This window comes from Syngnathoides biaculeatus, chromosome 13 (genome assembly GCF_019802595.1).
Source record: "Syngnathoides biaculeatus isolate LvHL_M chromosome 13, ASM1980259v1, whole genome shotgun sequence".
NCBI lineage: Eukaryota > Metazoa > Chordata > Actinopteri > Syngnathiformes > Syngnathidae > Syngnathoides > Syngnathoides biaculeatus.
The window spans coordinates 5,618,007-5,630,328 of NC_084652.1; the positions used below are offsets into that span (position 1 = coordinate 5,618,007).

General features: G+C 42.6%; 1 protein-coding gene across 2 annotated transcripts in view; it reads left to right on the forward strand.

The window, feature by feature from the left end:
• The window catches only part of si:ch211-106h4.4 (MAM and LDL-receptor class A domain-containing protein 2), a 49,224-nt gene that overhangs the window by 26,137 nt on the left and 10,765 nt on the right, over window positions 1-12,322 (forward strand). For both annotated transcript variants that reach the window (XM_061838578.1, XM_061838579.1), the window contains exons 23-36: window positions 82-301; window positions 2,379-2,502; window positions 2,943-3,075; window positions 3,159-3,237; window positions 3,309-3,464; window positions 3,978-4,103; window positions 5,260-5,475; window positions 5,560-5,679; window positions 7,201-7,362; window positions 7,459-7,550; window positions 8,523-8,690; window positions 9,857-10,033; window positions 10,122-10,230; window positions 12,120-12,242. In XM_061838578.1, the coding sequence (XP_061694562.1) occupies window positions 82-301; window positions 2,379-2,502; window positions 2,943-3,075; window positions 3,159-3,237; window positions 3,309-3,464; window positions 3,978-4,103; window positions 5,260-5,475; window positions 5,560-5,679; window positions 7,201-7,362; window positions 7,459-7,550; window positions 8,523-8,690; window positions 9,857-10,033; window positions 10,122-10,230; window positions 12,120-12,242 (2,005 nt within the window). The remainder of the gene's footprint in view (window positions 1-81; window positions 302-2,378; window positions 2,503-2,942; window positions 3,076-3,158; window positions 3,238-3,308; window positions 3,465-3,977; window positions 4,104-5,259; window positions 5,476-5,559; window positions 5,680-7,200; window positions 7,363-7,458; window positions 7,551-8,522; window positions 8,691-9,856; window positions 10,034-10,121; window positions 10,231-12,119; window positions 12,243-12,322) is intronic.

The window sequence follows — 12,322 nt, forward strand, 5'->3', positions numbered from 1 at the left end:
AATTTTACAAATACTTGGCATAATAATGTCTTTCGGTGTCTTGGTTCACAAACCTCACTTCCTCCATTCCACCCTCTCAAGGTGGTGTTTCAGGCATTCCACGAAGCAGGCATGAATTCCACGGTCAAACTCGATGATTTTTCTGTGACGAAAGGAGCCTGCAATCCCATGGCCAACTGTGACTTTGAAGCGGGACCCTGCAACTGGCTCAACACGCCCACTGAAGACGGACATCGCTGGGTGCTGGCCACAGGGGGCTTCCATGGTCCACCAGCGGACCACACCACTGAATCACCGGAAGGTACAACCTTACATAGTTTTCTGTCTTCAAATTGTGAGATGCAGACAAAGTGACAGGGATCCCAAAGACCACGTGACATAAAAGTATGGACTAAGGGTAATGTGGGAAAAGAATCAGGTTTACAACAATGGCTGCTTGTTGAGGTGACAGGTGATGAGAATGATCTGACAGAAGACGAGATGTAGACCGTAGAGCTCGTGCACCTACGTGACTGTCCATATTGACGGTCTAGCAAAGCATTCTTCAATGCTAAGTCTGTTAGAGACGGTACGAAAATACGTCTTATAGCACGACGCCTGGAGTTTTGTCCGATACTGTTAAACATTTAAAAGGTGATAATAAACGAAGGTACCTGTAAAAATGACAGACACTTGGCATAGAGCACCCATATTTAATGCCGAATTTGATGTTTTCGCCGATACGACTTCCGCTTGTCTTGGACAACTGGATCTACACATGGATCTGGTGAGTAAGTCGTCAAGATTTCCACGGAAGAGTTTGAAAGCGCAGAAAAGTCTGGACGCATACAAATACTTTGTTGCTGGATCTGTTCTCAATCAAGAATAAATCCCACATAGTGATGGGGCTACTCAGATTTTTTCAATACAAATACCAATATTTCAATAAATGACTCCTGGTTTTACACAAACTCGCATTCATTAACTATGATTGCGGAAAAAAAAAGACGGGTCAGCTCCTCTGTACACAAAGTGGGTTGCGGGCACACATTAAACTTCGGTAAACCTCTCATGACAGATGTTTTTTTTAAAATATGCATTGTTCTCAAACGTATTTAAAAAATGCATATTTAACAAAAAAAAAGGAAAGAAACCGCTGGGATAGGTTTCAGCTCCCGTACACGGAAGTGTGTTGCAGCCACACGTTAACCTACGCAAACATCACTGTGACCGACGGTTTATTTTATTTTTTTAAATACGCATTGGACTCATTTAAGAACAATGCATATTTAAAAATACAAAAAAACAAAACGTCTGTCAGGGAGAGGTTTACCAAAGTTTAACGTGTGGGTGCAATACGCTTCTGTGTATGTTAGTCTTTTTTTTTTTTTTTTAACGCATTGTTTTTAAATGAGCCATCTTGGTATTATAAATACTTCTTGGGAATTTGACATTGAGAAGAATAATTCCTACCTGAAGTGAAGTGATCGCTACACAGTTGTGTGTATTTTGGTTGGGGACCATTAATCACATTTAGTTGCCAAAATCCATCGATCTTGCCGAAATCCCTAGATCTTTTCTGGTCTTTTCAGCTGGTATTCCATAAAATGCTCTCTTTGAATATCTGTCTCGTCTGTTGTAGCAACCAACAGCACAACAAGTCTCAGGCATTGTGAATATTCTGCTCCGGTTTAATGTCCCCCACACTGTCGAGCAGCTCTTTTTTACTGGCAATGTGGCGCCGTGAAAATGGCGGCGTCACGTGCACGAGCTCTATACACCCGAATGGGTCACAGGTGGAGACAGTTATCATGATGAGGAGGCACAAGCAGGAAATAAACTGAAACAAGAGAAAACAATTACTACAACAACAAAAAAAAGGAATCGTGCCAACACGAACGTTTAATCTAAAAAGAGCAGCTGTTTAAATGCCGCTATAAGTTGCATTCTCATTGTTAATATTGCTCGCCTTGACTTGTCTCATAGCCAGAAGCTAAGCTGCAGTATATTTGTTCACAAAGTAGGTCGAGGGCATGACAGTACACACGTCCTGTCTCTTTGGTAATATATATGTTCATTGTGGGAATACAGAATAAACCAAAGTTTCTATCACGAAAAAATATAAATGTCGATAGTCACACCCCTAATTTGGAAAATAATAATAAACGTTGTCTTGGGTTGTCCAACAAAAACATCTGCTTGCTGATGTAATGAAAACCTCAGAATGTGCAACAGATGATTAATTGTAGTCACACCAAGTATTGTGCTGAGTGAGTTATTCCCAAGTTACTGTACATCCTTTGGTCACTTTGTCCCAAATAAAACCAATGGGTGGGACTGAAGTTTACAATCCAAAGAACTGCTGTAACTGCTGCGTATATTGCCGTGTTTTCTTTCAGGTCATTTCTTGTTGAGCTTATCGCCACACGCGACCAGTCGCAGTGTGGCTCAGGTAGCATCCGAATGGATCCGACTCAAAGACGGCCCAGCCTGCCTCACCCTGTGGTACTATATGGATGGCAGGTCAGCAGCAAAGAAAAATACTCCACCCTTTCCACACCGAATTGTATGTGAACATTTCCAAGGATGCACTTTATCCTGCTTGTTTCCGTCTGGACTTCCTCAAACTGGACAAAATGACCTGCCCCAAATTGCGCAAGATGACACATAAACGCTGGGTCAGAGTTCAGCACAGAAAATGAACTCATACACAAATGCATTTTTAAACAAGTCATTGAATTATTCTTAGTTGTTTGACATAATGATTAGATTTTAATCATCTGATCAAAACGTTTCTTTAAAGAGTGGGCTATAATATTGTTCTCATGTCATAGTCACGCAATAAGAGGTTTTATCTTTGATGTGGCCTGAAAAAGGTCTACAACAGACACAAATTTGAATTTAATAATTCTAGTTATACTTACTGTACTGTGTATGTTTTCCCCCACATGGATTCAATGCAGTGAATCTGGGACCTTGCGTGTCTTGGTCCGCTCAGACCTGCCTGAGGACGAGGTAACGTTCCGGATTAACAGCAGCAGCGGACACAACTGGAAGAGCTTCTCTCAAAGTTTAAACCAAAGCAAACCTTTCCAGGTACAGCCTCAACTACATATTTAAAACCCGATATAATCATGTTTGCAAATTACGCTGGAGATGACCTGTTATATTGTTTTCAGTTACTGATCAAAGCAGAGACAAACAAAGGATACTTCTTTGCCATCGACGACATCAGTGTCACGCCAGGTTCTTGTCAAGGTAGACCCTCAGTTTTATGGACGAGACTGCGTCTCACTATACTTTTAAAGAACAACAACTTGGTCTTGCAGTGAATGAAACGACCCCGACGTTCGTGGGCTGCACATTTGAAAACGACACATGCGGATGGGAGGACATCAGTGTTGGCCAGGGTCAGTGGGAAAGAGGGAGGAACGCCACTGGGAACGCTGGACCATCTGTTGATCACACGTTGGGCACAGCGCTTGGTGAGGCCATGCATGCAAATTATTATTTTATTGGCTTTATTATTAGATTATTGTATGTTGCGGGGGAGGCCCTGTAGCTCAGTGGTTAGAGCACTGGTTTGGTAAACCAGGGGTTGTGGGTTCGTATCCCACTGGGGCCTCCACTCCCTGAGAAGGGTTGCGTCAGGAAGGGCATCCGGCGTAAAAATTGTGCCAAACATATATATGCGTTCATCTGTGATGACACGCTGTGGCGACCCCGAAAGGGACAAGCCGAAAGAAACTTACTTACTATTGTATGTTGCGGGGTACAATGTCTTTTTGACACCTCTAATCCAGTAACCTCAAGGGATAGTGGGGAAGTTTTTAAACTAGTAGCAATGTTTGAATGTAGCTTCTATTCAGTCCACTCACATTTAGCCAGGTCGTAGAGACCCTAGTTCACTTGTGACCCGGATGACAAGCACAAAAAAAAAAAAAAAACTACCCACCAGAGTAGCCTACTTTGCTGACATCATCTCTTTTATTTTCTAGGGTGGTACGTCTCGGTGACCCCGTACCACGGTGACCACATAAGTCCCGCTGCCTTGAAAAGTCCCATCATGAAACAGGCCAGCGCCGTCTGCACGCTCAAATTCTTCTACAACATGTATGGAGAAGGTTTGTTACAATTATATGTGCTTGATTGATCAAATTGGCACATTTTTTCAAATTTCTACATTCATCATTACAATTGCAAAACCATTATTCATCAGAAATATCATGTTTGCACCAAGCAAGTCATTTTCAACACTTTGGTGTATAATAATTACCATAATTTCCGACCTATAAGCCGCGACCTTTTTCACACGCTTTCAACCCTGCGGTTTATGCGGTGATGCGGCTAATTTGTGCATTTTTTTCTCACGGCCGCAAGGGGGCACTCGAGCGGAAAAGGTAAGAGTGAGACCGGTGGAATATATGCGCCGAGGAAGTGACTTTTTACCGGTCCGGCCCTGTTTGCGCTGCGCTAGCGTGTTACTGCCGTGTCTCTAGGATTTTTACCAGTATGTTTTTTTTTTTTTTTTTTAAACTGGCCATGTTAGCGCGGCGCTAGTGTTAGCGGGGTGGCTCCAGCATTACCGTTAGCGCTGCGGTGCTACTGTTAAACTCTCTGTGTACCGTCTTTCTTTGTAAATATCTCTTGTTTGAATGTGGGTTTCAATGTGGCCACTTGAGGCTTTTACACTGCTGCGGCCTATGTGCGTACCAAATGGTATTTCCTTTACAAATGGCTTATAACCAGGTGCGCTCTGTAGGCCAGTAATTACGGTAGTTATTTCTAACGGTTCACATAGTCGCCCACTGCCAATGGTCATTGAACATAATTTTTATTATTCTTTATATAATGTACTTGGAGTGCTGATTTTTGGCAGGGTATGAGGGGTGTCTGTGGGGCTTGGAACGGATTAGGCTATTTACATGTGAAATGCGCTTCTACTTGCGAAAAATTCACATTACAAAAGAACTTCCAGAACGGATTCATTTCGTAAGTAGAGGCACTGAATTTGTCTACAGACTAGGTGAAGAAGCAAGTGGCTCATTGGCCAAGGTTAATTGTGTACAATCGGTTCCAAGTTACCGTGAACAATTGTTGATCATGAGGCTTCTCGTGTTTAGCGTTAGTTGTGGCACCAGCTGCCACCCTTGTAAGAATTGGACTACTGAATTTGGAGCATCCACTCCCTGCATTTGTCTTCTTGTGATTAAAAACCTGAAGCTTTAATCTTGCCCTGTTTCAGAACACAATCACTCCAACCTGTGCATACTGTTGCAGACCTCAACGAGTTGAAGGTGGTACTTGCCGAGAGTTCTCTTACCACCGTCTTGTGGTGGCAGTCGGGCGGCGGTGCCGACGCGTGGCAGCTCGGTGAGGTAACAGTGGGTAGAACGCATCAAGACTTCACTGTCCTTTTTGAAGCCACCCAAGCGTTCGTTAAGCCAGGCCACGTCGCTGTCGATGACGTTACCTTCGCCAACTGCAGCTTGCCAGGTAGAAGGATGGACAGTACTGAGTACTGCTTTTGAAGCAACATGATTACTTTTCCGCTTATGTATTTATTTATTGGTCTTCCAGACCCACAACCCGTGTGCCCCGAATATATGTTCAGATGCAATAACAGCGTGTGTGTGGAGAAGAACAGAGTGTGCGACTTCACAGATGACTGCGGCGATTGGACTGATGAGAGCAACTGTGGTGAGATGTCTCAAAACGTTTGTCATTGCTGGGAAACAAAAAATAGCACAACTTTACAGATAATTCAAGTACAGTAGTTATCTCGGAGCAGAGAACTTTTGAGGAATTGAAATGACTATACAGATGTCTGTATAGTCCACAGATAATCCACTAACAAGTTAAGAACAGCAAATCTACAAACAAAAAGACTAGACCCTAGTTTCAAGTCAGTGAATTTAAAATGTATCATTAAATTCAATGACCCCCCATTCGGAACGTGTGAAACGTCGTTTGTGCTGCACTGTCATTGATCAAACTATATATTTTAGCGATATTTTTATTATATCTATATATTTGTATATAGCAAGCATTTGACTGTACTGTATTACAGTACGTCATACACCATATTTCAGTCACTCACATTTGACGAGCGCGATCACGCCCGCGCGCCATCGCACTCACAAATCTGCACAGTCAAACACAAAAAAATCACCTACGTAAAATTTGTTACGAGTAGAAAAAAGAGATTAAAAGGCATCGCTTATTTTGTTTAGTCTTGACATTGGTTTACGTGTTTATTTCATAAACGTGGGGGGGGAATCTGGGCACCCCTGAGTTACATTGAAAACATTTCTGGGAAATAAGACAGGTAATGTTTCAGTGTCTAACTATAATAAGTTTGAGATTGTGATTTACTTTGACTTGATCTAAGTTCTAACGTTAGACTAGTCTGTCCATATATCGAAATGCGGTCATTTTCCCCCGTGTTACCACGTTATCTTGAAGTTAAAAACGTTTTCACTCTACATGCTTTAGGAAGCTATAGATCATCGACTGCTTGCTTTCATCAATGGATTGACAATAGATAGTGCCGTAAATTAAGAAAGATTATAACAATACATCATGATGAAATAAAATGATTTGATTATATGAATATTTACTTTTGAAATTGAATGTCTACCGACCTCTTTAAAAATGTCTGATCTCGGTCTTTGCAGTGTAAATAAGTAATGTTTATGGTATTAGGTAACAACTACATAGTCGGGTATAACAACTTTGTAAATTATTTTAAGGTTTTAAGATTCCATCCCTAATCCCACCCGCAACTTTATATCTGCGGGCATGACTGGTGGACCACACCCGTAACTTTATATCTGACTGACCACACCTGTACATTTTTCAAATGTGACTGATATTTTGAAAAACCTCAAAGCGGAGGGTTAAAATTAAATTTGACACCTGCATACAGTCTATCGATTTTTTTTTAAATGTGAGATTGCTGACATTTAGCCAGAAATCACACAAAAAAACCCAACTTTTAGCTTCTAATGAATTTGCATAAACAACTACTATACATTTTTCCATCAACTTGTGCTGTGTTCACTAAATAAGACTAACAACACACATTTGATATATTTCAAAGTTTGATGCTGAGATTAAAGCACTCCTTAGTGTGTATTGGGAATTTCACTCAGTTGGCTTCTCTATCCATATTTGTCACCCACAAGCAATTTCTTCCTCTATCACTGATGATTAACATAGAGCAACAAGGTGTGACCGAGCGCTGCAGCTTCGAACAAGGCCTGTGCTCTTGGGACGAAAGCCCCTTGGAAGAACCTGGAGCCAGATGGATCCGACAAAATGGTCAAGATGCTTGGCCTGAAGCTGGACCCCCAAGGGATCACACCCTCAACAATGCTGCGGGTGACTAAAGAAATTGCAATTAAAAAAAAAAAAAAAGTCCATGTTGTTGCCAGTATTCAAATTTCTTCTCTAATGTGGCAAATGTTATTTTCTCAGGTAATTATATAACTCCAGGGCCTCACCTCACAGAGACTGGGCAGATATTTGAGATTCTCTCCAAAACATTACTTCCTAGCAGAAATTGCACGGTGGGTTCTGTTGGAATTTTATTTTGTGACCGTGTAAAAAATTGTCGTAAAACTTACAGTTGTAATTGACCACATGTGACTGTACAGTAATTGAAAAACGCTTCTTACACTCTTTTCTGAAAATCTTGTGAAACACAACTTGTGGTTTTGTGTTTGTGTGTGTGCATGTGTGTGAGTGCGTGTGTGTTTGTGTGAGATACCACCGCAGAAAAGTACTGGTGATGGCAAAGAGAAAAAGTGTGATTATAATAATAAAACCAGCCATTAAACTTCCTGTAACATAAAAAAGGGTCTCGCAATTCAGGACAATCTATCGAAACTACATGCACAATTATTATTGTATGCTAATATCAATAACATGAAGTATAATGGCTAGAGTTTCTTCAATAGATAGTAATTGGGTATTTTTTACATTCTATAACTTGTTTTTATAGTTAATAAAGGTTTTATGTTCCCAATTAATTCACTTTATATGATATGCAGGCGGCACAGTGGATCAGCTGGTAAAGCGTTGGCCTCAAAGTTCTGAGGACCCGGGTTTGATCCCAGCTCCGCCTGTGTGGAGTTTGCATGTTCTTCCTGTGCCTGCGTGGGTTTCTTCGGGCACTCCGGTTTCATCCTCCCAAAAACATGCAACATTAATTGGACACTCTAAATTGCCCCTAGATGTGGTTGTGAGTGCGACTGTTCTCTGTCTCTGTGTTCCCTGCGATTGGCTGGCGACCTGTTCAGGGTGTACACCGCCTCCTGCCCGTTGACAGCTGGGATAGGCTCCAGCACTCCCGCGACTGTTGTGAGGATAAGTGGCTAAGAAAATAAAAAATAGATGGGAGTATTGGATGATGTGCAATGGAACACAGTCTTTTAGCAATCAATATCACAAATTTCGCAATGTTGTGCTGCCTTTTTTCCATGTTTGGAACGCAATGTGAATTAATAATGTGAACTTCGCTTGTCTGTGTGTCCATGTAGATGAGATTCTTTTACTACAGCATGCAAGACGCCACAGGGAAACTCTCAGCACAGTCCAGGATGTTCCGCTCCGGTACCGACGACACGGTCTTGTGGTTCAGGACGACCTCACACAGCTACAACTGGGAGAGGGAAGATGTCACCTTCACCTCCTCTGTCAAGTGCAAGGTGAGTGTGCTAAGAGCTAATGTTATCAGAATGTGCACATTGTGATAATAATATTGAAGTGTTTCACATCCACTTCTTTTTCCCCTTTTTGTATGAAAATCCTATTCATATTAACCGCTGAAAGCAGGTGTGCCAGACAATTTATTTGGTACACATGCAGAATCTAATTAGATCCAATCTTGGTGTCACAGTAGGTTCTCGGGTTTACAAATGATGCACAATTAAGCAGGTTTGTAGCTGTTGTCACTCACACAAGAAGGCACGCTCATGACTGGCCTATTTATGGCCTACAATGTGTAACGTGTAGAAACAATCAATACTTTTCAAAAAAAAATAATACTACTGTAATTTCCGACTTATACTGGACGCTCACCCAGTACACTTGTAAAGGAAATACCATTTGGCACCTGTGTAAATGCCGCAAGTGCCCACATTGAAACACAAGATATTTACAAAGACAGTACACAGAAAGAGTTTTCAAAGTTTTAATATCTTAGTTTAGCTTATCATAGCAAGAACACAGTAGCACAAACAGGGCCAGTTAAAAAAAAAAAACATACCGGTAAAAAAAAAGATCAGCTGCGGCAGCTACACAGTAGCAACACGGTAGCACAGGACTAACAGAGCCAGTTTAAAAAAAAAACATACCTAAATCACAGAGACGCGGCAGAAACACGCTAGCGCTGCGCTAACGGGGCCAGTTAAAAAAAAACATACCGGTAAAAATCATTGAGACACGGCAGTAACACAGCAGCAACACACTAGCACAGCACTAACACGAGGGCAGTGCTAACAGGGCCGATTAAAAAAAAACAAAAAAAAAAAAAAAACATACCGGTAAAAGTCACTTCCTCGGCACATATATTCCACTGGTCTCTCTCTTACCTTTTCTGCTCGAGTGCCCCCATGCGACCGTTAGGGAAAAAAAATGCAAAAATTAGCTGCATCCCCGCAGGGTTTAAAGTGTGAAAAGTCCCCAAAAAGGCTTATGATTAAATATACAAATTTGTACAAATTGCAACAAAATGGTCAAAATTAGCTGTAACAAGTTTTCAGTTGTGATGATAACCTTTGATCTGGAAATAGTACGGTCCAGTTACTTAAAGGACTGTGTCGTGTCAGAATTAATGTACAGTATATTCAGAACTGTGACGTTCCTCCCTAAGATTGTGTTTAGGTACGAGCAAGGCGCTGGTAGCAGAGGACACGTCGCGTTGGACGACGTCTCCTTCTCCGAGGAGTGTACCTTCGACCCTGACAATAGCCCACTGCCTGACACATGGCCCACGTCCCCCGCCCCGACCACACCTGCAACCTCCTCTGCACCCCCCAGCCCGTGTCAGGTCGGCTAGATCGGATGGATGTAATGGCTCCAACATGACAAAGCATTGCAGTTTGTGTCAATGTGTTTGTGTTTCTGATCCATTGCAGGATAACGAGTTCTTTTGTTGGCGCTCAGCAGGAGAAACGTGTATTCTTTCCACGTTAAAGTGTGATTATCACCTTGACTGTCCCGAGGGGGAGGACGAGGATGGCTGTGGTAGGCTGCATGTTATAGCCACTTTTTTTTTTTTAATTGTAAAATGCAAAGTGACAACATAAATGAGAACTTCCTTTTGATTGAGGACATTACTTTTTTTGCCTCATCTCAGCGCATACACTCTCCTTCAAAACTGTTGGAGCAATAAGGCCAATTCCTTTATTTCTGCTGTCAATTGAAAATATTTGTGTTTGAGGCTGAAAAGATGAATATAAGAGAAGAGGTGAATAATTCAGATTTTATTTCCATATCTGGGGGCGGCACGGTGGATCAACTGGTAAAGCGTTGGGCTCACAGTTCTGAGGTGCCGGGTTGAATACCGGACCCACCTGTGTGGAATTTGCATGTTCTCCCCCCACCTGCGTGGGTTTTCTCCGGGCACTCTGGTTTCCTCCCACATCCCAAAAACATGCAACATTAATTGGACACTCAAAATTGCCCCTAGGTGTGATTGTGAGTGCGGCTATTTGTCTCCATGTGCCCCGCGATTGGCTGGCAACCAGTTCAGGGTGTACCCCACCTCCTGCCCGTTGACAGCTGGGATAGACTCCAGCACTCCCCGCGACCCCAGTGAGGATAAGCGGCAAAATGTAATAGATGGATGGATGTATTTCCATCTGTGAGATACCAGTACTTCGAGATGACTCCCTCAGTCTTTTCTTTAGCCATTAAAAGCGACACTGTGTTGAGTTTAACCCTGAAGAGTGCAAAAATAGCCCCCCAAAAAATAAATAATTAATTGTCTGCACTACTGCAAAAATCAGAGTGTACTGTTTCCATGTATGTGATGGAAAATGATAAAACTAAAAAGAAAAAATCTTTACCAAGGGACAGTTGGTCCTGCCTATGCTTGGATTTTGTCAACAAATAATTTTGGAAGGTAGTCTTGAGGAAAATTTGCGTGAAATGTCCAAAAACCAACCAAAATCTAAATCTTAGCAGGTAAAATCTGCTCTCTGTAGAGTTTCAGTCTGGAGATTCCAAAAAAATAATTAAAAAAAATTAACAGATTTGTTGTATTGTGGGCGGAACGGTGCATCAGCTGGTAAAGCGTTGTCCTCACAGTTCTGAGGTCCCGGGTTTAATCCCGTCCCCCCTGTATGGAGTTTGCATGTTCTCCCCGTGCATGCGTTGGTTTTCTCCGGGCACTCCAGTTTCCTCCCACATCCCAACAGCATGCAACATGAATTGGACACCTTAAATTGCCCCAAGGTGTGATTCTAAGTGCGGCTGTTGGTCTCCATGTGCCCTGGGATTGCCTGGCAACCAGTTCAGGGTGTACCCTGCCCCCTGCTCGATGATAGCTGGGATAGGCTCAAGCACTCCCGCCACCCTCGTGAGCATAAGCGGCAATGAAAAATAAAATGTCTCCTCCAAAGTCCCTTTAATTTTGTCATTGAGTTTTCTGAAACTAATCACTGAGAAAATTGACGGAAATGTCCAAAAGTGCTGTTATTGTTAACAACAAAGACAAAAAAACATCTTTACCAGGTAAACATTTGGGGCTTTTGTCCTCTGATCGCTCTCATAGTGGCTCAGGGAGGAAAAATCACTCTTAAAGCACCCGTTACCAGATTCTAGCGATCATTTTTCATAAGGATAATTATAGTTCGAGACATCCGAATAGCAGGCCTTTGATGACCTTGATGGAACGGGAGGGAAAATGCTCAACTGGCCTGACTGTCAGTATGCGCAATCGGACATCAACAAAGTGAATCACAGTCGACTGATGCATGTCGTGAAACGGGAAACAACAGCAGCTGCGTCGTCGTTGTTATCAAGCTTTCCCTTCTGTTCGGTGTTGTTCTCGAAAGTACATGACGCAGGTGCACGTCCCCCTGTCGTCGTTCCCGGCACGCTTACTCACAATCGCTCCTCACGTTTTGCAGGTCCGTGCACGTTTGAGAGGGACCAATGCGGCTGGACGGACCTCGGTCAGTCGCAGAGAATGTGGCGCAGGCAGAAGGCCACCGGCAGCGCTTGGCCTCCTACCGATCACACCACATCCACAGGTGGGGCCTCTTGTGGAGGCAAAATATTCAGACAACATTGGACCGCAGATGGTCTGAGTCAGAGGCTGACGGTGGTTTTC